The sequence below is a fragment of the Harpia harpyja genome, chromosome 7, assembly GCF_026419915.1.
Source record: "Harpia harpyja isolate bHarHar1 chromosome 7, bHarHar1 primary haplotype, whole genome shotgun sequence".
In the NCBI taxonomy this organism is placed as follows: Eukaryota; Metazoa; Chordata; class Aves; order Accipitriformes; family Accipitridae; genus Harpia; species Harpia harpyja.
Genome location: NC_068946.1, coordinates 27,241,435 through 27,266,465, shown reverse-complemented (window position 1 = coordinate 27,266,465; position 25,031 = coordinate 27,241,435). Strand labels below are relative to the sequence as shown.

At 40.5% G+C, this 25,031-nt stretch overlaps 2 protein-coding genes across 6 annotated transcripts in view; one reads left to right on the top strand and one right to left on the bottom strand.

The window, feature by feature from the left end:
- The window catches only part of CARF (calcium responsive transcription factor), a 41,648-nt gene extending 28,724 nt beyond the window's left edge, over positions 1-12,924 (bottom strand). Inside the window, exons 1-6 of one of the 4 annotated variants that reach the window (XM_052791247.1) lie at positions 12,826-12,924; positions 7,227-7,348; positions 5,417-5,638; positions 4,194-4,314; positions 1,793-1,922; positions 81-165 (exon numbers count right to left, since the gene is read on the bottom strand). In XM_052791247.1, the coding sequence (XP_052647207.1) occupies positions 81-165; positions 1,793-1,922; positions 4,194-4,314; positions 5,417-5,638; positions 7,227-7,337 (669 nt within the window). In that variant the 5' untranslated portion in view covers positions 7,338-7,348; positions 12,826-12,924. Of the gene's footprint in view, positions 1-80; positions 166-1,792; positions 1,923-4,193; positions 4,315-5,243; positions 5,262-5,416; positions 5,690-7,226; positions 7,349-12,825 lie in introns of those variants that run through there. The other 3 variants (XM_052791245.1, XM_052791248.1, XM_052791249.1) reach the window with 3 other exon arrangements.
- A 204-nt stretch (positions 12,925-13,128) lies between these two features.
- WDR12 (WD repeat domain 12) lies at positions 13,129-23,075 on the top strand. 2 transcript variants are annotated; one of them, XM_052791251.1, is made up of 13 exons: positions 13,129-13,256; positions 13,347-13,441; positions 14,743-14,834; positions 15,499-15,605; positions 16,494-16,609; positions 16,993-17,147; positions 17,921-17,966; positions 18,776-18,861; positions 19,060-19,200; positions 19,306-19,411; positions 20,237-20,369; positions 21,212-21,284; positions 22,612-23,075. In XM_052791251.1, the coding sequence occupies exons 1-13, from the start codon at positions 13,216-13,218 to the stop codon at positions 22,687-22,689; spliced, it is 1,269 nt and encodes a 422-aa protein (XP_052647211.1). In that variant the 5' UTR covers positions 13,129-13,215; the 3' UTR covers positions 22,690-23,075. The 2 variants fall into 2 exon arrangements, with proteins under 2 accessions (XP_052647211.1, XP_052647210.1); XM_052791250.1 differs by having other exon boundaries at positions 14,740-14,834.
- The last annotated feature ends 1,956 nt before the right edge of the window (positions 23,076-25,031 follow it).

Sequence of the window (25,031 nt, the reverse complement as noted above, 5' to 3'; positions counted from 1 at the left end):
GAATTATTCCTTTCATGGAATAGGATCAATATCTTAGATCTAGATGATAAAACATCAAGTCAGAATTCTTTGCAGCCCACCTCACAGTTCCTGAGACGGCGTGCCCATGCAGGCGTATTTGGTGGCAATGGCTGGAGAGGGACAGGAAAGGGATCTTCCACTACCCTGAAAAATAAAAAAAAATATAGCAGAAGTCTATACAGACATCCAAGAAAGCAACAATTTAGTCTAAACTACAGGTAACATATCAGATCAGTGCATTATGTATAACCCTACAGCATATGATCAAACTATAGATATTGTATCAACTTGCTTTAAAAATCTGGGGTTCATTTTCCCCATATTCTATTTCATTGTTGAAATAATTCACAGTAAACATAAGTATTTAAAAACCCCACTGTTTTCTACATTCAAGAAGTCCTCTGAGCATTCAGTATTCTCAGTATTGTTGCTTGACAGCAATAGACAAAACATGGTGAAATAGCCAGGTTGATTATCTTGATAATTTTCTTATGCAGACTGATGGTAGAATGCTGAAGATTAAAACCAATATCAAACACTTGTTAAATGCTGCACATTTTAGTATATTTTAAATTACTGAAAACCAGCTCCAATAGCTATTTTATGTAAGTATCTAGTTTCTCCATTCCCTAAACCCTGGGGCAGAAACAGTGCTTACTCAATGTTTATTATTCCAAAACTCAAGTGCATCACCTCCTGTCCATACAAATATGTCTCCTTTCCAGGATTATTTTTCTAACAGGTACAGACTGTGTCCACAAAATCCATTCACAAACTGTTTCTCTTCATTTTAAATGTTTCTTGAATATATATAATTTGTGCTGTAGTGAGATTAATCTCTTCCACATCTTGATTTCAAAAGAGCATAAACCAATGCAAAGCCAGCCTGCAGTCCACAGAGCAAACGTCATCTTTAGATTTTTGGGGGAGTTTTTTTGTTGTTGTTTTGTTTGATTGGTTTAGTGGGCATGGTTGATGGTTGGACTCGATGATCTTAAAGGTCTATTCCAACCTAAATGATTCTATGATTCTATGATTTGGTTTCGGGGGTTTTTTAAGCAAAAAAGAATTTCAGAATATTCAGGAATTAAAATAGTACGCATCACTTAGCATGGGGACAGAATCAAGTGGACATCAAGAGAAGAAAAACATAACAACTATTTTAACTTTAGAAATTTTGACAACCAATCTGCCTGTCTACATGTTCCACCAAAACACACCGTTAGCAGCTACTTTCTCATATTTTATCAAAGGAAGCTGAAGAAGTTATCCAGAGAACAAAGATTAGGCTCTTCCTGTTAATGCTGACTATTGAAATCTCTATCTCTACAATTAACTCTTCTTGCGGGAGGATAGTTTATATAGGTTTTAATATACTCATACAAGAAACTCTGCTCACTCAAACTTCAACTTTCCCTGCAGTTCCTTCACTAGATCACTTTCAACTCTTGGATGGCAGTATTAGTGTCTAGTTGGAGTGATTTCAGTAATTTGCACTGTGTTACTTTAAATGCCCACCTATTGTTCTGGACAGAATATATCCAACTATTTCTGGAATACAGGTACTTCAATTGCTTTTTCCACTGCTCTAGCACATACAAAACCTGCCTGCAAACGCAGTTAGCTAGACATCATTCAGTAATACTAAGGGTTCATAACCTCCATTCTATACTAATTTTGTGATAACCACTGCAAAAACAAACTGCAGGAAAAAAAGGCAGTACTAACAGTGGATCAAAGTGATTGTTCATCCTTTTAACTCCTGACCTACCTGGTGGTTGTTTTTTTTGATACGGTGAGAGATGCCTGTGGATGTAGAATGTAACTGCTTGCACTGTCTGCTATAGCAGCCACCGCCACAGTCTGCAAGTTCCCATCACCACACTTCTCTTCCGAAACATCTTTGCAAAAATAAAACAGCCTTCTGGTTAATAACTGAACTCAGAACGGGGAAATGACAAGCTATGATTAAACTTTGTGTGTTGGAAAAGCAACCATTTTGACATATGAAATAAGATTTCTAGATGATAAAGTAGTTTAATAGTTGTGAATCAATACTTAAACTCTAGGCATACATATGAAGATACACTTGATAAGGTTGGTTGTACTCAAGGACTTTGGTAATCATGCTACTGCTAATGAACCCTTCCACAACAAAGCAAATAATAAGAACTTGTAAATTACTCTGCTTTACATTTTCACAAATCCATATAGGATTGCACAACTATTTTGTTCAGCTGCAAATCACACACTGGTTGCTTCTGAACTAAGAAAAAAGGAGATTATGATATTGCTTTGTACTTAGAAAAGAACACCTAAACAAGAAAAAAAAGGCCTCTTGTAATTGAATCTGACATGCTGTTAGAACAAATGTTTTAGCCTTTCTTGATAACAGGGAGCAATCCATAAGCCAAAACAATACTGTTAGATTGAAGCCTGTGTGTATAGTTAACAAAAACATAACGGAAAACTGTGAAAGCAGACATTTGATACTTTGGTCTCAACATAAAGAAAAGGGAGCTCTCTTTAGATGCCTCTTTCCCCCATCCTGAGAAAGTGATAAGCTATTGACTCAGTACAGAAATCACTCCACTAGAAAACTTGTTCCAGAAGATTCAAAAGTATGCATTTCAGAGTACCACCACTCTGGCTCAAAGCTCAAAGCACTGGTTCCTTCTACACAGATGTGCCCTTAAGACACTACGGCCTACTCTGAAGCCTGTGCCATTTCATGCATTACCACCATGTGCAGGCAAGTGAAACTCGAGGTTTGACAGTCCATTCTCCTTCCCCTTTAATCTCCATAGTAAACCACCACCAAGTCTTCCTAACTGTCTTTTAAAGATCAGATAAGTACAAAGTCTTTTATACAGTAAGTCTCTGGGAAAAAAACAAACAAACAAAAAACCCTGTAGCACTGTTTTAGAACATGTGTTCAAATACTGTGAAACTGAGCTATTTCCAAACAGGGAACCCCACGTAGGATGAAAAATGGGAATACAAAAATACTATTCAGCATTGCAACTTATTGCCTACAAAAAGTAGCAGCAATTCTTTAGTAACTCAAGGCTTACAGTCAGCTTAAAGTCACGTAAGGCTACACTGTAACCAGAGAGTGGTTTTACACCTACAAGAGCAGGTGGAGAGGGAGGGAAGGATGAGCATTAGTGTACGAGCAAGCCTTTCAATGCAAGGTCATGAAACCATATTCCAACTCTAAGTGAAAAGGGCTGGATCATGACTTGAATCCCAACTCTTTTCTATCCACCCAGCATTAGGATTCTAGTCTTACCTTAGAGCTCTCATTCCACAGGAGCACTTACCTAGTGCTGAGATTTTGAGAATTTGCTCAGATTTTGAGAATTTGCTCAGATTTTGAGAATTTTATACAGAAAATGCAAAATTGTAAAAAACCTTGGAGAGTTTAACAAAATGTGACAACCTAGTTCTCAGTCTTATTCTGTGAATGCAAACTAGTATACAGCATTTTGCCACCCAGCAAGGCTTGCAGATAAATAATCAATGCCTTCAGATTTCGCTATGTCCCTTTTCTAGCAAAAAGCTTAAAATTTGCACTTCTAGTTGTGCATCTCACCACATACTTAAAATGTGACAATTAACACACTGAGGGAAAAAATTCAGCAATGAAGTGAAAGTTACATCTCATTTTCTTCACTGGGAACTAAATTTCTACCTAGGTACTTCATTCCTGGCTTCACAAAAGACGGACGCATCATCACCAGTGATCTCTGGAACAGACCAGAACATTAATTCTTCTATCTGTGTTACATGAATTAACTACTTCACTCAAAATGAAGTAAACAGACAGTGAAAATTTGAAGCTGCTAATATAGCTGTCTGTCTTGGCACAAATGTCCTTATTAATGGTAAATAAGGCAAGAAGCAGCTTTCTGCTCCATATCTCAATCTATCCATTGCATATCTAAAGTGAACATAATAGCTCTTATTTCACAAGGCTTTTGCCCAACAGAAAATGTGGTGTGTGGGGTGCCAGATTCAGAATCAGAAAGCAGATTCAGTAAGTACGTACTTTTGTCTTGTAACTGACTAAGGAAAGGAAACACATACAAACAAGGTGCTACAAAAGAGATCATGCAGGATATCCTTAGCCACAGGAACACACACCCTCAAGTCCCACAGATTAAACTCACCCTGTGTGCTGGTCACATCCAGAAGTTGACCTTGAGGAATGATCACTTGGGCCATTCCTGGCTGGGCAGAAGGAATGACATGCAGCACCTGTCCATTTTCTGACTGGCTGGCAACAATCATCTGTAAGGCAATCACACCAAAGCTTGAATGGCACTAGTTCACAACTGAGTTTGCTTATTACCAGAACAGGAAATATTTTGGTTGGAATTAGGGCCTGTAAATTAACTTGATTTCACATAATAAGGAAACTGCCTATTTACTGTCAATTTCTTAAAATTACTTTCCCTCTTTTAAAATAGCCCTTTAATTGATAAAAGGAAATAATAAAAAAAAACTTAGAGGATTCTACAATGAATTACGCATTTATTTGAAACTTACAACACTATTATTAAAGCTATCAAAAGCCTGAAAGCTATTCATCACTGGATTCAGTGTAACTCCATTCATGGACTAGCAGAATTAATCACAACATATAAAATTGTTGACCTTTACTCCTAAGAAACTGACCTCTATGGACAGCATTTTATGCAAAAGGAGGTAGAAGAAAAGCTCCAGGACTTAAAAAAAATAGAAATTAAATCTCCTAGAATTCTGGAAAACTTAAACAACTCCTTATGGTATATTTTCCCATAATTACCAAGGACTTGTTCCCAACAATGTTACAAAACCTAGTGTAACATAAAATACCATCTTGTTTCTGATTTATTACACTTTAAATGGGTGAAGTGTCTTTAGTGACAGTACAACACATGCCAACCAAACCCTCTGGGTGAGAGAGTTACCTTTTTACAAAATGAGTGTTAAGAATTACAAAGCGATGTTTTAAGCAAATTAATTGGGGCGGGGCGGTGGGAGAGACATAGTGGGTTAGCTTATTGCCAATGTTCCAATCCCCCCCAAAAAACCACAGAGACACTTATCCAGGGAATATAGAGAAAGCAGCAGTGGTAGAACTATGAGATCTCATCACACAGTAACATCCAGGCTTGATAATGACAAAAGTTGTTGTTTAATAAAATTAGTAATGGCTGCAGACAGGATTTGCCTACCTGAGGAAGGGCAGCTGGAGCATGAACTGAACCACTGAAAAGTTTCACCTTGTTGCTAGAGATAAAGTCTGAATCAGCTGTTGTTACAACAAACAAGCACCATATAAAAGAGTTCTTCAAAGAGCTCCCTCCTCTGTGAATACACCATCTCCCCTGTTTTCAGACACACTCACCATGGATGCACTGGGCCCTCCTAGGGGCTGCAGCTCATAGAGAGGGTGCCCGGGTTGGTCTACCAGGTGGAACTCCTCTGCAGAGCGAGGCTGCGGCTGGGGTGGCCGCACGGGCACAGATGACGATTGAGAACTGCCCGAGAGGCGTACTGTGATGGGCAAGGCTGCAGGAGAGTCACTCTGTCCAAACAATGGATCCCTGGAATCCATGCAGGTTAGATGCTTTCACAGAGGAAAAACAGTAAAATGTACTTTAATCTTGAGTAGCAATTTCTATTAAAAAAAAAAAAAAAGAAAAGAACATTTAAAACCAGTGTGCTGTATTGTATACGCAGAGGAAGCTCCTATCCTTCTGATCAAGAGGCTACTAGCTAACACTAGCAGTTCTATTTCTGTTTTCCATTTCCATAATGAAAATGTATTCATGTTTCTGCTTCCTAGAATAAACTCTCTCTACTACGGGGAAAGAAAATCCCTTGTGCCCAAAATCTGTTTCCCAAAACCACGCCATCACTTCAAAATATCTCAAGTCTACCCAGAAACTGAGAGAACTTATACCAAAAAACTCCCAAATGTACAACATCCACCAACTTGATTTGACTTCAAAAGAAAACCTAGATACTATTCTACTTGGCCTTTAGATACATGCATTTAGCTACAAAGACAAAAATCTCTATATGCTTTCTTAATTCTTTATCACAGAAGAAACACAAGCAACACAAAACCACCAATTCAAGTCCAAGAATTATACAGTGCAAGACCAAGAATCAGATTTTGCAAGTCAAAAAAATAGGTACTCAGAGCTTATTCTCATCAAGCTTGCAGAATCAAGTTCTTAAAGCACATCCCATTTTCATTAAATGTAAGCGTTTAAGCACGAATATCTGTCACGTTGAAACTCTGACAACACAAATATTAAACATGTAAAAATAATGGAAAATAGGCAGCCCTTGTGCAAAATATCATGTCAGGCTGTCATTCGGCCAATGCAAGGAGTGTCATTTGTTGTATCTCTTGCAGCAATCGTGCAAGCAACTCTGACGTTTCTGCTACAAAAATTTGTAAACTACAAATCCAAAGAGTTGGCAAAAATATTTCTAAATTTAACATTAAGTCAGACCTGGGCCAAGTAACCTTCTCAAAAGTTCTGCAGGTATAAATCTTCTGTGATGAAACTGTCTACTGTAAACTACACCAGAAAAGCAGCAACAAATAAATGCCACTAGTTGTGTTAAAGACATTTTGTAGAGACCATAAGCACACTAATAAATCACTACCTGAATTATATTTTATGCTAGCTGAAGTAATCTGCAGAAGAACATTTATGCACAGAAATCCCTCTGGCTAGGACTATCTGGCAATATTTGATAATAAATACATTAAAGACTCCCCTTCCCCAATACCTACACAGGTGTCCTGTGTCCCTGGATTCTTACTTGCCACATTTGGTCAGTAAGCAATTTGACCTGATTTTCAAGTGTTCTGAACCCCTCCTACTCCAAGGCATGTCATCAAGTATTCTTTTATCAAAGGATTTTGTTAACACGATAAAACATATATTTCTTCAGCACTCTAACAGGATCTATTAATATAATTACTAAAAGTTGTCATTACATGTAACATTCAGATATTCATCGGTTCAAAACTGAATGGCACAAGAATCCAAGGGAAGGAAATGCTGTACTTTTTAAAAAGACACGATGTATTATTATAAAGGCAAGAAAAAACACATTGATGGACTATCATACTGTAAATTCATCAGAGAGGATGTAAAGAAAGCAGCTACAAAGACAGGCTACTCATACCTCACCTGAAAAACCTGATCATTTGTTTCTGACTCTCCTGGACTATCACAGTTCCCTACAAACAAATCATTAGATCCTTCCATAGCAATGTCATGGTCAGCTCCATTTTTTTCCATTACAAGATGACCTGAAAAAGTCACAAAAGTTTATTTCAGCCTTCTGTACTTTAGCCTCAACCAAGACATTTTTTTGGTCTTACAAATTTAGTCTTCTAAGTTCTAACGCCATTGCAAGCTAACATCAAAGCCCTCAAGAAATTCTTGCCTCTTTATCACTTCGTTACCCACTGCAGAAAAATTTCAGTGTGTTGCTCCAGTATAGTTCAGCCTCTTGTGTAAGACAATTTGCTTGACTTGTCATTGCACACACACAGATACAAAACACACACTCTCATGATTTTCAACTAAATATGTCCACAAGCACTCAACTAACAACCATACACATCTAGAGAACACTTGATATTTAAAGATATGCCAGCACTGTTTTACAAAAATATTAGTCACCTACTTCCATAATCAACAGACAGGATTTGTGTTACCCAACTCTGTCATGCAGCCATCTTTAAGTAAATTACATTTGTTTTAAAGGGTTATAAAACAACATATAAATGAAATAAAATTACTGTTGTTAGTCTACAGCAGTAAGCTTTGGCAGGAAAAACGCCAGATATCTGAAACTAAATTTGGCATGAATCATGTGATAAGAGGCAAAAAGACAGAGTTCCCGGCACTTCGGAGATTCACCTCCTATCCCAAAGAAAAGTAATTCAAGGAGCTCAGCTGCCCATTACAAACCTTCAAGCAAACAGATAATACTGGACAGTGAATTGCCACATCCACAGGATAAGGCTTTCACCCAGACAGTACGCCCTTTAAAGTGGTGACCAATCCCAAATATTCATAAGCAATGAGACAAAATGACAAATGAACTTGGCGTCTATGTTACTAGAGTACATAGATACTAGACTACACACCTAAGATGCCAAACTGAACAGAAGAAAACTTAATTCCTGCAGTTTGGGGTGAGGGAGGCGGAAGGGTGTTCAAGATTTTTTCCTTCATTATTTGTTTTAAAGCCAGGCAGTGTTATATTAGTACACAACTTCTACCAGCTTTATCTTCTTCACCACACCACATATTAAATTCCTTGAGATGGACCTTCTTGGCTGTGGTATTTCAACTGTTTACAGCTTTAGTAAGGAGAATGTAAAAGGCTAAAGAGTCACTTGAAAAGAACTGTACAACCCTGGAAGCACAAATTTATTTTGCTTTGCAAAGATATAAAGGACCACAGGCAAAGCAAATCCACATCTCCTTGGCTTTTGAAGCTGAATAAAGCATCCTGCTGATACAAACAACATTGTGAAGTTAAGCTGCTCATATGCTCAATATACTAAATACTTTCATCTGAAGCAGATTTATTTTTCCATTCAGTTTTCAAGTGATGACACTCCAAACCAAGTTCCAAATGAAGTTACCTCACGTTTACCAAATATTTCGTAGCTTTGGATCTGAGAACAATTATGAGATGTTTCAGTTAAAATGTCTGAAGCATGTTAGCAGCAAATGAAAAAAAGACAGAAAACTAGATTTCATCATCACTCCACCATTTCCCCTCAGTTAAAAGATGTAAAGAAGATATGTCAGTTTTGCCAAAGCAACAAATTTAATTCTTTGAGATAAACTGAAGAAGTTTTTTCCAGGGATACCGATGGCACGTACCCTGAGTGTGCTGGAACTCAAGTACAGAACACAAGGATGGCTGTATCGGGATGGACCAATGGCCTGAGTAGCCCAATATCCTGTATCTAACACTGGTTAATAATAAAGCTCAGGGGGAAAAGCGACAGCAGTAGGGTAAATATACAGCGATATTTATCCAGCTTCCTCTTACAAGCAGCCCAGAAACATCTGAAGTTTTATCTTTGTGTTTAAAAAACGCCCTTGGTACATTTTTGCCCTGTAACTTTGTCTAATCACTGTTCTAACCCATGCAAACCATTGGCATGCAGATCACCCCGGACAATGAACTTCATGGTTTAACCATCCAGGTTTCATTAACCTAAGCAACCCCAAACAAAAAAGATTTTTTTTTCTCTTAAAGAAATATACTTTTAATAAATTTTAAATATAAAATTATATATACTAATATATAATATGTAGAAAATATAAATATAAAAGTTAATAAATTTTATAATTGTATAAATATTGCTAACAAATTCCCCAAACAAGAGTTAAATCCTGCATACATATACATATGTATGGATATTCTGTCATGAATGAGTAAATAAAATACAAGTATCTCTTCTTTTCATAAACACTTTACATAAATGGCACAAAAATTTCCAGTGTAACACCACTGTATCCCACTGTCCTGGTTTTGGCTGGGATAGAGTTAATTTTCTTCTTAGTAGCTGGTACAGTATGTTTTGGATTTAGTGTGAGAATAATGTTGATAACACACTGATGTTTTAGTTGTTGCTAAGTAGCGCTTATACTAAGTTAAGGATTTTTCAGTTCTCCATGCTCTGCCAGCAAGCAGGTATACAAGAAGCTGGGAGGGAGCATGGCCAGGACAGCTGACCCCAACTAGCCAAAGGGATATTCCATATCACAGAATGTCATGCTCAGCATAGAAACTGGGGGGAGTTGGCCGGGAGGGGCAGATCGCTGCTCAGGCATCAGTCAGCAGGTGGTGAGCAATTGCATTGTGCATCACTTGTATTTTCTTGGGGTTCTCTTTTTTGGTTTGGTTTGGGTTTTTTTTTGTTTTGGATTTTTTTTGTTATATTCCTTTTAATTACAATCATTATATTTTATTATGATTACTGTTAGTATACATGTTGTTTTACTTTAGTTGTTAAATCATTCTTATCTCAACCCACGAATTTTACTTTTTTTTTTTCTGATTCTCCTCCCCATCCCACTGGGAAGGGGGAGGAGCGAGCGGCTGCGTGGTGCCTAGTTGCTGGCTGGGGTTAAACCACGACACCCACATTTAACAACGAGTTAAAGGAGAAATGTGGGAGTTTAATGTTCATGTAAAACGGGATCAACAGCTGTATCCTCAGTGCACACATCAAACAGGCAGCTCTCCATGCCTCAGCTTTAGCCTTTTATGCAGCTTCAGCCAAAGCACTCTACAGGCTGCTCTCCATGAAGTCCACCACTTCAAGGCCATTTCCAACTCAAGGGTTAGCGCATTTTAACACCATAGGACTGCTTCCTTCGCCCTGCCTCCATGTGGGAAGCACTTTGCTCACAATAAAGGGAAATCTACACCATTGCTATCCTTGGTTCAACTCTACAAAGAGAGCAAGCAGCCACAGAAACTGCTAGCGCAGGCAAACACAATAACCATCATGAGCATTTTATGCAGGATCTTACGGACAGGATCTTCAAGAGAGCCAACACTATGCACTGCAATCTAGCCTACACAGTACCATCAGTGGTTCAATTCCAAAGACAAACACACTGATAGTTCAAGATCATTTAGCAAAACACAAAAGGCAGTCAGATCTCAATTTATTTAGCCATCAAGAACTCCCATGATAATACAGCTATCAAAGCCAGGGGCACCTCTTGCATACGCTAGGTTCTCACTGACTGTCATCCACAGACACAACTTGTATAACATCAGGAACAGGATTTGAATGCCCACTCTGAGGTGAACCTTTCTCCTAACAGTTGCAATCTCCTCTCTAATCCAGAAGACCACATACTATTTCTTAATATATAAACTTTTAAAGACACTAACAGAAATCTCAAGCTAGCTTTACTTTAAAATCCTATTAGTGGCCAGTCACACCTCTGCCCTGCCTTAAGGCAGAGTATTAGATTTCTCCATTTTCTTGCCTCCGATTCTTTATTCTATGGTAATACCTATACCTACCAACTACAAGCAGTGGTCCCTAAAAATACACCAGTTCTAGACTGACATAATTTTAAGGCTTTGTATGAATACTTGCTTCTGCCTTGCCTCAGTTACAAGGCCTCCTTGTGAAGGCAACATGCAGCCAGATTCCAAAGGGAAACACTGCCTTTCAAACTGCCAGGGCTAGTTATTTTAAACAGAGTCAATAGCGCAAGATTTTAGTCGTAAGAAGAAACCTAAACTGTAAAAAACAGGTAAGTCCGTTGTGATAACAAGCACATTCTACCTAGGAGTACTCTGTCGAGGCAGGAGGGAGGGAACTCTTACATTTTTCAAGCTTCAAGTTTTCAATGCATACCCATTAAATAAAAAACAATAACAAAAAAAGGAGATCAAAGCTTGACTGTGCAAGTTCATGTTTTTAGCATTTCTGACAACAATATTCCCCATTCTGGTTTTAATTTTTACTTCATGACAGCAAACACATACAGTCGAATGCCTCGCTAACAATCTTTTTTGGGTCTTCCATGAAATGTTTCAGAGGTTTTATAAAAAGATTTAAGATAATTGCACAGCTTTCAACAATTAAACACTCTCTCTGAAAAAGCTACCTCTGACGACATTTCTCTACCACCATTATGAAGGGCACGAATTACAGAAAAACATAACAGGGAGGAAATTAGAGCATAGTGATAGCCTCACACAAATGAGTTACAATTAGCTGTATATTAACTTGTACCAGGTTTGAGATTTAGCTTATCTCTGTCATGGAAGAGCAGGCAGATACTGTTAAGAATACACAGAAGATCTGGGGACTCGTACTTAAAAGGTTTCTCAAGGAAGTCACTTTTGTGTAGCTAGCACAAGTATGTGGAAAATGCACCTGCGTCAATTACATTGACAAACAATGCTAGATCTTTTAAGTACACTTAAGAAAGAGATGAGATTTCAGAGTCTTACAAAACATCAAGACTCAACACCTGCCCACTCCAACAAGTTGCCTCAACCTGAGTCAGGACACAGGACAAGCTCCGCTGTTCCGAGAGGCCACAAGTAACTGTCAAAAAGGCGGGAAAGAATATACATAAACCAAGCACACAGCTGGTACGCACACAAGCAGCTTTCTCCCGAAAAAGCAAATTCACTTACAGCTTCTTTTAGGGTCCACTGCATGTTGGGTTTATTACTTTTAGTAGGAAGTTTATTGTCGCTGTGTCACTTTACGTGCGAAGAATCGCAACCCAAGTTACACCAAGACCACCCTATCAGCAGCCAGCTGTCCCGCTCGCCGGCTCGCCCGCTCCAGCAACGCCGCAGCCCCACACGGGGAGCTACTCACCGCCGCGGGGGCAAAGCCGGTACCGCGGGCTGCCCCGCCCCGGCGCGGCCCGGCCCGGCCCGGCCGGGGGTGCGGCACGGCGGCCCCCAGGGGAGGGGGAGGCACGGGACACCCCTCCAGCGGCCCAAGGGCCTGCGACTACCCCACGGAAAGCGCTCCCCACACCCCAGCCCTGAGGGGAACGGGGGACACCTCACCGCCTGCCCCTCACCCTGCGACCCCCGGCCCGCCCCCCCGTCACACCCCTCCGCACCACAGCCCCGGGGCGGGACACACAAGCGCGGGCCCCGCCCGCCGCCCCGAGGGAAGAGCGCGGCCCGGCCCACGGCGGCACGGCCGCCGCAGCTCCCGCGGGGAGCGGCGGAGGATGGTCCCGAAGGAGTCTACTCAACCTCGCCTCCGCTCCCGCAGGCGCCGCCATGCAGACCGCCCCTCGGCGCACGCGCGCCGCCGCGCCCGCCCTCCAGCCGGGCGGCGGGGCAAGGAGGGAGGGGGCGCGCGCGGAGGGCGCCGGGAAGGTGGCGGCGCGGAGCCCCTCGGGAGCCGTAGCTCGCGGGCCGGGCCGGGGCGCGCGCGGCATGCCGGGCGCTGTGGTCTCCGCGGCGACCGGCCGCCAGGCGCAGGGGGCTCGGCGGCGGGAGCGGGCGGCGCGGGCCGGGCCGGGCCGGGGAAAGGGGCTGCGGCGGGGGCCGGAGCGCGGCCGGCCGGCCGACGGGCGGGCGGGGAGGCGGTGCCCCGCGGGCGGGCGCGGCTAATCGCGGCACGTGGTCAGCGGCGGCAGCATGGCGCAGCTCACGGCGCGGTTCCGCACCGACAACCGCAGGTGAGGGTGCGCCCGCCCGGGGCGGGTGGTGGGTTTGATTGAGGTGGGGGGGGGCAACGCAGAGGCGGTAACGGCGCCGTGTGCTCGCAGGTACGCCGTGGAGGATGTGCCCTTCTCGGTGCCCGCGGCCTCCGAGACCACCGACCTCAGCCACCTCATCAACAAGCTGCTGGCGGCCGGCCACGGTAGGTGCCGGGGCGGGGGCGGGCGGCCGCTGGTCCCGAGCGGGAGCTCGGCGCAGTCCCGGGCGGGCGCCGGCCTCGCGGGCTTGCCTTTCCCTCAGAGGCGCTCTGCCCGGGGCCGGCGAGCTCCCTCCGCTCCATCCCCGAGTTCCCGAGAGCACGCCCCGGCGAGGGCGGAGGCTGGGGCTCCGCCAGAAGCCGCCCCGCTGCCTTGCGCGCCGGGCCCGTCCTTCGGGGGAACCGGGCCCCTCGCAGCGCGCGGTGCCGCAAGCGGGAGGGCTGGGGGCCGGCCCGGCCGAAGAAACGCGCTGTCGGAGTCAGCAGCAGCACCCTGGTCCCCGCAGGCCCCTCGGCGAGGTCAGGCTTCAGCCTGAGCCGGTCCTGCCCTTCTGCTTTGGTCTGGCTCGCTCTTTGCACTTGATCTGAAACTCGGCGGGCGTCGGTGCTGGGGAGCAGTCCCGGGAGAAACGCTCCAAAGGCTGGATTAGCATGTGCCCTGCACCACGGACCCAGCTGCCCCAGCAGGCGGGAATGGAAGTGTTCCCCAAAACCTGGCAAAAGAACTAATGAAACCAAAGGTTTGGGGTTCCTGAAAGCCTTTGAGAAGAGCTCAACCATTCTGTCAGTTCTGGGTGAAATGGGCCTAACGGACTTGAAAGATTTTCAGGGGAAAGACACCTGTGCAACGTTGTTGAAAAATCCCCTTTTCTGTAAGAAACTAGACTAATTGTATCTTAACCTGCTGAGACTTCTGCAAGTTGCTTTTAACCCGTAAAATTGCAAACAACCTTGAATAGAAAACCAGTGCACAATGCAACGCTTGTGTCAAAACGCGGGGCCTTTGTCAACTATGCCATTACAGAGGGAGAAATAGGAACTAAAAAGTCTTAGGATTTTCTTGTTGCTGCCTCAAATACAGGGCTGTAGCTAATGATGATAAAGATGTGGGCTAGCAGTGGCAAGCTCCATGCAGAACAGTGACGAGCACCACTGGGGTTTAATTAGATGTAGCTACAGAGAAAACGGTTTAGAAAATAATGTGTTAACAATAAGAGGCAAACTTAACTCTTTGAACCCCAGCAGCAAATTTTCCTTTCTCTTAACTCACGTAATCCTGTGGAATTCATGGGCTCCCCAGTTACAACTGGGAGAAGAAACCAACTGTTTTGTTGGAGGTTTTGTTGTTTGGTTTTTTGAACCTCTTGTTGGCTTCATTCTCCTGAACCACAGAATGATGCTGTTCTTGATGGTATCAAATAAATAGTGACACCTGAACACGGATTCTTCCCAATTTGTTTCAGCAGATCACAAGTATGTGGAATTTGACTTCCTTATCAATGGCCAGTTCTTGCGTGTGCCACTGGTCACGCACATGGAAATGGAAAATATCTCCACAGTAAGTCATACTCAATTTCTCCCCATCTTGGACAGCAGAACAGACTTAGCCAGTTTACTTCAATCTGATTTAGGTATTACACTGTCATCCTGACTAGGTAGATTTCCTTGCTCAGTTTTATTTCTTTTCTGACTTTCCCAGGAGGATTCCCTGTATTTTTAAATCCATTCTGCACTGTGAAGTGATTAGAGAGCATGGGACTGAGCAGTGCAAGGAACATCGTTATTCCATCTGTTGTCTGTGTAGAGATCAGAGGGGACATTCTTGTCTTACTCAGTTAATCATTAATATATTTTTGTCTCCTACTCTTTTAGTTACATTGGGGGATAATGGAGGAGGTTAGTATTACCTCCAGAAAATGCTGTGAAGTATTTTAGACACCAGTGTTGTATGGGTAAATACAGAAGAACCTGAGAAGAGTGGAATTGCTTGCTTTTGCTTCCAGCTTGCTATTAATAGTAATTTGATAAAAATATGGAAAGCAGTGTAATTCAGACCTTTTTTCTAAAGACTTTAATTTCACTCATGTGGCAAAGGACTTGGGTACCAAGATCTTTGCCCAATAAACTTGTATATTTGCACCCCACTACAGTTAAATATTACTGTTATTGATTTAAAAAATTTAAAAAATCACACTAAAAAAGTATTTTGTCTGTGACCTCAGGAAGAAGTGGTGGAAATAGAGTATGTGGAGAAATATATGGCCCCTCAGCCAGAGGAATGCATCTTCCACGATGACTGGATCAGTTCTGTTCAAGCCACTGAAGAATGGTACCGCACTAAGCCGATTCTCAGTTTTCTCTTGGTTATTCCTGTTGTGTGCAGAGGACTCCATGGTGTCAGATGGAGTGGTATTCTGTCTCTTTAATAATCTGTTGGGTTCCCCCCCACACACCTTTGCTCTGGTTTTGGTGGTGGTTTGTTTGTTTTTTTTAAGCTTCCAAGTCAGTCAGCTACTTGCTTTTGTAAGCAGTTCAGTTTTAACACCTCTATTCTATGCTGACAGTGACTTTAACACAAGTAGAAAACAGCTAGAGTTACTGAGCATGAGATACTGTTAATAAAAATGGATAATAAAAATGCTGTTTACTATCCTTTCTCTTAAAGGACAGCAAGATTTCCTTATCTCTCTTTAGCTTAAACCCTTGACTTCAAATGTGGCATTCATTAACAACAAATATAATAGTGTACCTTTATGCAGAGCTTTTCTTTAAAAAAAACCCAACCACCCATAATTGTCCTTTTTTGCTGTATTTTTACATACACTTTCCAATCAACTAGGCAATGTTCCTATATTAAGTGCCTTGAGATACTCTAGTAACGTACCATGAACAACAAATTATCTTTTCTTTTAAATGACATAAACAATCTTAAGTCTCACATACCAGAATATGCAGTACTCCCATTGCTTTTCTTTTTGGCCTGTACTAGCATTGCAGTTGTAGGTTTTAATGGAACTTTGCTCTGTAACAAAAAGATTTTTTTACTTTTGCAACCTTTTTTTTTTCTTTTAAACCACATGAAGTAGCTATATTTTGAATACATTTCAGCTAACCAGTTACTATGCTAATATTTTTCCAAGTTTCTTGCTGAGGCTTTTTTTCATAAAAACCTTGTTGGTTTTAAAGACAGTAATGTTTCAAATTCTATACCCTCTAGGATATTAACTGGCTGCTATGATCAGACTGCTCAAATCTGGTCTTTGGAGGGGAAATCCATCATGACAATAGCTGGGCATACAGAAGTAGTGAAGGATGTGGCATGGGTGAAGCAAGGTCAGTATATACATTAGGGCAGTAGTAACAGTTTGATATATTGGGGGGAAAAATGGCAGTAATCCTCTATCTTTTATTTAAACACTACAATTATTTCGATGCCTGTCAGTGGTGTTAGAAATGAAGTCATGGGTGTGAGTAAAATAGTCCTTTAACAGTAATGAGTATAGTTAAACATGTACGTTGTCTATCCACCTTGCAGGCTTCATTAGCAAATATTGATATGTATACTTACATTAATTGTACTTGCAGGGTAACATGATGTAAACTGAGATACATATGAGTTTCTATCTATCTGCTATTTCTTCTTTGACTAGAATAAGTATATATAAAGACTTTGGAAAGCTGTGTTTGGTGCAGGCATGACTTTTTTTCTTCCTCAGATAGTTTATCGTGCCTGTTACTCAGTGCTTCTATGGACCAAACTGTCCTGCTATGGGAGTGGAATGTGGAGAAGAACAAAGTGAAAGCCCTTCACTGTTGCAGGGGACACGCTGGCAGTGTAGACTCCATAGCTGTTGATTGCACGAGAACTAAAGTGAGTGACTCCTGGAAAGAAACTTTTGTCTTTTGCGATGTTAGCAGCCTGTATCTCAAACATCATCTTTTTGCCCCTGCATAGGTACTAGTCACCATGCTATTATGACTGACACACTGATAAGTTTCCATTCTTGTTATAAATGGTGGTTATTGAGGATTAGGCGTGCTTTATCAATGCTAGGCTATCTTTTCAAAGTGATGCACTTAACCTCTAGTATCACAAAAAGCTGAAGGTGACTTTAGATAGCACAAGCCATTATACTGCTGCTTTTGACATCTCTGAGTGAAGTTGAATGTTTAAGTAAATGTTACCTTTAATGCATATGAATTTTGTGTTCTAATGAACTGTTTTCAAATTTGACCTAAATTTTCACAGTATTTCTGGTGTGAAAAAAACTTCCAGAGTGATACTGAGAAAACGCAGGCGGTAGAAGATGTTCTTTCCCTTTATCCAGGAATTCAACAGTTAAGAGCATTCACACCAAAGGTGGAGTCATTGCTCCCAGCTTGACTCAATATCAGACAGGTTAAAATAAAACCTTTTGGTGCTGAAGGAAATAAAGAGATATTTTGTAGGTATCTTTCCTGCAAAGGAAGGAAAAAGAATAATTTGATCTATACCAAACTTTTTTTTTTTTTTTTTTGAGCAGCCCAGCACATTTCTTCATGTGTTATAACTAGTTGGTTGATTTGTCAAGCAGGAAATGTATTTAGTATGGCTTACAAGGTCTGTCTGGATGAACTTTTAACAAAATGTTTCTGTTCATACAGTTCTGCAGTGGATCCTGGGATAAGATGTTAAAGATCTGGTCTGCAGGTAGGATAAGCCTAAGTTGGGATTCTTGGCTTTCTTAAAAAAACCCTGTACTTAGAATAACCTGAAAGATGGGTATCTGAATACTTCTTTCTTTAAGAAAATTTGAGTCTGTAATATTAAAAGCAAGCTAGAATTTTTTTTTTTTTGTAAGCTTTGTAAGGCTATACATTACTATATTAAGTTACTGTTTTGGTTGGTAACACAGTTTCAGATACGGTTATCAACTGCGTGCTGATGTTTATTTTATTCAGAAAACAGTACTTCATCTCTTTCATTTACTTTTTAATGGATTTATATAAATGTGCAGGTTTGAGTATAGACTTCTTACAAATCAAAAGTTTGTGGGTTATTTTCCTGTTCTATTATTGACACCATAATATGGAGGATAATAAGATGACCAGGTCTTTTCTAGAAATGTAGACTAATCCCATTTGATCTGAATGCTTTCTTTCACTGTTCCAAGTCACATTCTTTCAGTTTGGGAGTATATATGTAGGTATTGTATTTAAAAGAAAGATTGTATTTATCGCACACCTGGATTACTGTTGAAATTTTCCATGAGTAAGGATAGTCTTAAAAACCTCATTGGGACTTCATTTTAAAACTGCATGACCTGGAAAATATCACTTAATTTGTATTCATTTTCCTCTTGCTCAAAATGGAGATAATACTGATCTTATCAGAGGTGTAAGGTTAAAATACTCATGCATCATAGACAGATTAGGTACTGTAAATACTGGGGTTTGCTTCATTCTATGAAAATGCAATTCAAAAACCTCTAGATCAAGTCTGACTGTCTGCTGTCACAGTACCTACAGATGAAGAGGATGAAATGGAAGAAGCAGCTAACAGACCACGGAAGAAGCAGAAAACTGAACAGTTGGGACTAACAAGGGTAAGATGAGCTCCAGGTTTGTCCAGGATTTTATTTTAGAAGTGTGGCCACACAAAATAATTTCTCTTTGTTAAAAGTGACTATATGAAAACTTACAGTGATGTGTCTCAGGCTGATCAGACATGTATTTTTATTTGTTGAAAGAACAGATTTTTTTGACAATATTCAGTCTAATCTCCTCTCACCTTTAAATTCTAGACTCCTCTGGCAACCCTCTCTGGCCACACAGAAGCTGTGTCCTCTGTGCTGTGGTCAGACACTGAAGAAATTTGCAGTGCGTCATGGGACCACACCATTAAACTCTGGGATGCTGAGACTGGAGATCTCAAATCAACTTTGGTGAGATCATTATACTTTGTAGGTTCAGCTGAAGTCCAGCTCAATGAAAAAAGTTGTGCAAAATAGTAGCTCCTCTCTTAAAGTTACTATTTTCTTTTCTGACAGACAGGAAACAAAGTGTTTAATTCTGTCTCTTACTCACCACTGTGTCGACGCCTCGCATCCGGGAGCACTGACAGACATATTAGACTATGGGATCCTCGCAGCAAAGGTGAGCTAAAACATGCGTGTTCTCAAAGTAGTTTTTTCAAAATTGGAACTTCTCCCTGTTGGGAGATGTCTCACAAACTGTTTTCTGGTCCCTCTGCTTGAAACAAGCCCTTTAGGGGCTTTTATTAAATACAAAGATTACGTCTATTTTCTGTAATCTGGTGCAAGACAGACTTTTTTTGATTTCTCACCTAATAATTCAGAAAACTAACTCCGCTTAGGTTTTCTATGTTTTGGGTTTGGTTTTTTTGTTTGGTTTTTTTTTTTCCCAAACTTACTAATGACTGTTCAACTGTGCAATCACAGGCCTGAAATTTTTTTTTTTTTGCAAGGTTCACACCTAAGTTGGCTGGACTATCATTAAAGTGAAATGTCATCACTTTATGATGTAGGGGTGCCATGTCTGACAGGACTGCGGATAACTTATGACTGAGCCTACCAGATTTATTTCATAGACATGTTTACTTGTTTAGCTTCTATAAATCTAATCCAGAATTTAACAGTATTCTTTTCTTATATGTTAATAATAGAAGCGGTTTTTTGTTTGCTTTTTTCAAAAGTCTTTGAAAAGAGAGTTTAGTGACAAGAAAATACATTCTGAGTTTTGTTTGGGGTCCTTCCCCTCAAACTTGTGTGGCTTCTATATTTGTTTGCTTTCTTTAAAGTTTACTTTGATTTTTGATGTTAGAATTACTGGTGGAAGAAACACTTACCTTGAAGACAAATAAGTTGCTGACTGCTTTTCTCACTGAGTTTTGTATGGATCTTAAAAGTGCTGGTTTCAGTTGGCATCTACTGATGTCTTTTTTCCTCTTTTTCTGTTCAGATGGCTCCTTGGTTCTCCTGTCTCTGACATCTCACACAGGCTGGGTGACATCTGTGAAGTGGTCACCTACCCATGAGCATCAGCTGATCTCTGGTTCTCTGGACAACATTGTGAAGCTCTGGGACACAAGGAGGTAAAATAAACATGCGTTCTTTGCTGTTCAAAGGCATGTAACCTTACAGGGTCAGTTAACCTAATGAAATAGCAAAAGCAGTCTGAGGCATTAATTGAAAATTCCTGTGGAATTTCTGAAAATCCTCTAGGTTTTAGGAGTCAAGCATTTAACAAAAGGGAGAAAAATACTTGTAGTCTACCAGAGGACCTGTGGCTTAACATCTGAGAGCTGTATCATGTTCCAACACAGGACTTACCTGGCATTAACAGCAACATTGATTGACATGGAGAAGGCAGCAACCATAACATTGCTACTGGGATTAGGAACAGCAGAAGGTCTGCTAACCATTCCTCTATTTTACAGAACAAGATACCTTATTTTACTAAGGAATGAGCCTAACAGTGTGAAGTTTCACTTGATACTCTTTTCAGACCTTCCATTACAAGTTTCCAAGCAATTAAACGGTTTGCACTCAGAGGGCATAAATGGCTTTTCTGGAAAACACACACAGTTGAGCAGCATCCACACATGGAATAAGGAAGCTATATAATAAAATATTCCTTACAAGCAGATTGATTAAATTTCAGAGTCAACGTAGTTTGCAAGCAGGTGAAGAATGTTGCTGCTTTTCTCTTTGCGGATGTAGGAGAGGTTAACACTGATGTCATCAGCTCTAGAGAAAGCAGAGAAAACATCACAGATGGTAGAGAGTACAGATAACTCTCTGAAAGTGTTCATAACTGCTAGACCACATCTGTTTAGCATTGTGATAGTATTTCTTCCAGGGACCAATTTTGTTTTCTGTGATGATTACTCATGTAACTTCAAACATGTGACTGTAAATACCTGTGTTTTACCAGTTGCAAAGCTCCTCTGTATGACTTGGCTGCTCACGAAGACAAGGTTTTGTGTGTGGACTGGACAGAAGCAGGGGTAAGAATCTGAAGAGCAAGTTACTCAATTTATATGCATGGTTGTTAGGAAGAGGGCTAAAAGCAGTCATGGACTATTTTTTCCTTTATGCTTAAAGATAGAACAGAACAGGAAGTTTTAGTTGTGCTGTGGTTGATAACTGGCTGTTGTTGTCATACACACTGCAGCACTTCCCCATGCTGCTGTGCAAAGGAGTAGGATGGGAGTTTGTCATGGTTTAACCCTAGCCAGCAACTAAGCACCACACAGCTGCTGACTCTCTCCCCACCCCTCCCCGCCCAGTGGGACAGGGGACAGAATCAGAAGGAAAAAGGTAAAACTCGTGGGTTGAGATAAGAACAGTTTCACAGAACAGAAAGGAAGAAACTAATAATGATGATAATAATAAAATGACAATAATAATAAAAGGATTGGAATATACAAAACAAGTGATGCACAGTGCAATTGCTCACCACTCGCCGACTGATGCCCAGTTAGTTCCCAAGCAGCAATTCCCCTGCAGGCCAACTCTCCCGAGTTTATATACTAGGCTTGACGTCATATGGTATGGCATATTCTTTTGGCCAGTTTGGGTCAGGTGCCCTGGCTGTGTCCCCTCCCAACTTCTTGTGCCCCTCCAGCCTTCTTGCTGGCTGGGCATGAGAAGCTGAAAAATCCTTGACTTAGTCTGAACACTACTTAGCAACAACTGAAAACATCAGTGTGTTATCAGCATTCTTCTCATACTAAATCCAAAACATAACACTATACCAGCTATTAGAAAGAAAATTAACTCTATCCCAGCCAAAACCAGGACAGAGTGTAAGCTCTGTAGCATTGAGTGGGTGTTACACTGATATTCCAAACAAGGAGAGACATGAGAACAGCACCACACCTCACTGAGGAAATACATGTTCCAAGGTACCGTTTGCTGCCATGGAGATTAAAGCAGTAGCATGAACTGACAGCTGGGGCATGGTAGTACAGGTGGAAGGGGGGAAACTATATAATCCTCTATAGCAAGCTGTTCTGCTACTGTAGTGGTACACACATGTAAAATGGGAAGAATTGTTAATGTCAAGATTCTCAGTGTGGCTCCTGTTCTCAGTAAAAGGCAAGAAAAGCTTTAGCAATTTTTCTGCAAGAACTTAGCTTCTAACTTTAGGAGGAAGGTAAGGGACAACGTTGTTTGTGCACTTTGATTCTGGGTTTTAGTCATGCATTAACAGTTCATTTTTTGTTACTACTTTTTATGTATTCAAAGGGGAGAAAAAATTGGAGTCCTCAACTTTTTTGTAGGTTTTGCTTAGTTCTGGTATTAATCAAAGTTTTCTTTTCCTCTCATCAGTTGCTGTTGAGTGGAGGTGCAGACAACAAACTGTATTGCTACAGATACCCAGCTACAGCCTCTGATGTTGGAGCATGAAGGTCAACAGCCAGAAGAATTTTTTTTTTTTTTTAATTTTGCAGCAGTGGGTCTCTGTTAGCATCCCTACAGAACCAACATCTGAAGAGAGTTTTTTGTTGCTCAGAGAGCTGTTCCTGGTTTTTGTGTTGGTAACCCATATCCATATTTGTCAAAGAAAAATGGCAACAAGCAGTTACAAATGTGATTACTGTGAAACAAAGCAAAGGGTGTTTCCTCCTTTTTGATGGCTTTGAATTAACATCTTTTAAATTACTATTTGTATAGCCCTTTAATAAGGAGTAACTGTTCTTAATACATACAGAAAAATTACTCACTGGACTAAATTATTTTTTGAGTTTCCCTGCTTTCCCTTGAAAAAAAAATAAAGCTTTTATGCTACGGTTCATTGGTTTAGTGCCTCACTGCAGATAAAAACCAGACTTCAGCTCTCCTTTCAGTATGCCTCTTGGCAGTTCTTACAATTAGGTCCTTAATTGATGAAGCCAGGCTTCTTTCTAGGATGAAGACGTAGTATGTTTGCAGTGCAAGTGGTATGATAAAAAGGAACATGACAGATCTACTGACAGATGAAATACTCAATTTTTTTTGTTGTTCATAAGTTAGGGCTGTAAATTACTTTATATAATGTGCCTGCATTGTGCCACAGTACATGTTATGTTGCAGTACAACTGATGTGATATCTTACTCCTAAAAAGCAGCAGATGTATAGAAACAAGTGGAGGATCACAGAGAAGGCAGAAGAAAAATTAATTTGTTCCTAGAAAGAATGGATACAAAAAGTTGCCATAGCTTTTAGGTTGATAGAGGATAAGTACTATTCAAACATGCTCATTTTCTCTGCTGGTGGTCTTGCTTTTAAGTCAGCATTTAAATGAAAAAGCTATTACTGCAGTTTGTGCTGGTTTAACATCACATACATGGCATCTAACATAGTTTAACAATGTGGAAACCAAACTTGAATATCCCCACTAATGTCTTAGCTTTCAATAAATCTAAGACCTGTACAGCACAACCAAGTCAAATGCTTAAGTTGCAAGGTTAAGAATTTTTCTTTGAAGGGTAAAAACTCTTCATAAAGAGTATCCATATTCTAAACCTGGATGTCCAGGTTTACAATATGGACAAGTTCTGAGTAAGCCGTTTAGGAAATACCTAAGCAGCAAAACCATAGAGAAAACAGCAAGGGTACACAGGGGAAGGATCTCTGATCCCGTGGCTCTGCAAGTAACGTACTGCAACTAATAAACTAACCTTTATTTACAAATTCTGCTTACAAGGAATTAGTTGTTTTGCCATCATCTTATTATCTGTGTGCATGTTCTTAGTATGTGCTTCATCCTTTCTAAAGCAATATACACTATTCATACCTTAATATAGCAACTAATTATATTTTTTTTCTTATTTAAACTTTCTTCCTTTAAAACATTGCCTTCTATTTACTCCACAAACTGGAACTTACAAATATGGCATGAATAAGTATTTTGTTTTGTAAACCTACTGAAAATACAAAGCATTTTTTGAGCAGGAATTTAGTATGTGCTGGAACATGCAGAATTCCTTCCTCACCACTATACAGATCTATAATTTCACATGCACATTTGTGGATATGCCAGTCTACTCTAGCAATCATTGGCCTAATAGTCATAAAAGTTTAAAAAAAAATCTAATAATTTTTTGGTATGAAAACAGAAGAGAGTAATATCCCCTTTAGGTAATCCTTAACTGAGTATATCTGACTTTTGAAGGTCTTAACCAAGTAAAGTTGGGAGAGGTTTTTAGTGGAAAGCAAGACAGTGAAGGAAGTTTGGAAACTAGTTTGCTTCACTTGTCTTCAAGACTCCCAGTGACGATTTAATCTAAAGTCTTGAGCTATTCTGTGCATTATACAAAACACCCATTTTATTACTCTTTTCAGTTTTTCCTTCAGATAAGTTATGCTTGAGCATAGCTTTTAGAATTACTGTAGTATTTCACAGTCAGATAGCTGTGCAGCACCTCCAGCCAATTAAGCACTTGATAAAGTGAGTGGGTTCTCTTATATGCATATGTCTAAAGACTCATGAATGCAAGATAGGTAACCTTAATACGGTTTTCTTGCCTTCCCAGAAAGATTTAAAAAATGCTTTTTAAAAAGGTCACATCACTTGGACTGTCAGCTTATCTTAGAAAGATTGTAATATTATTTAGACTTAAGAAATCCCAGCTGGCATTAATTGTTTCAGTTTCAAACACTGAATCCATTAGATCTACACTTGTTACCTGTAGCAAATACACAGAGTGTAACTAGAAAGGTAGGTTTTGGTAGACCACAGTTCAGAAGCAGGAGGGTTTTTACACTT

Excerpts from the sequence above, each read along its gene's own strand:
- WDR12 (XM_052791250.1), top strand. The coding sequence starts at position 13,216 with ATGGCGCAGCTCACGGCGCGGTTCCGCACCGACAACCGCAG. Across the intron at positions 16,610-16,992 it reads TGTGGCATGGGTGAAGCAAG|ATAGTTTATCGTGCCTGTTA; the intron begins GTCAGTATATAC and ends TTTCTTCCTCAG. Across the intron at positions 19,412-20,236 it reads ATGGGATCCTCGCAGCAAAG|ATGGCTCCTTGGTTCTCCTG; the intron begins GTGAGCTAAAAC and ends TTTTCTGTTCAG.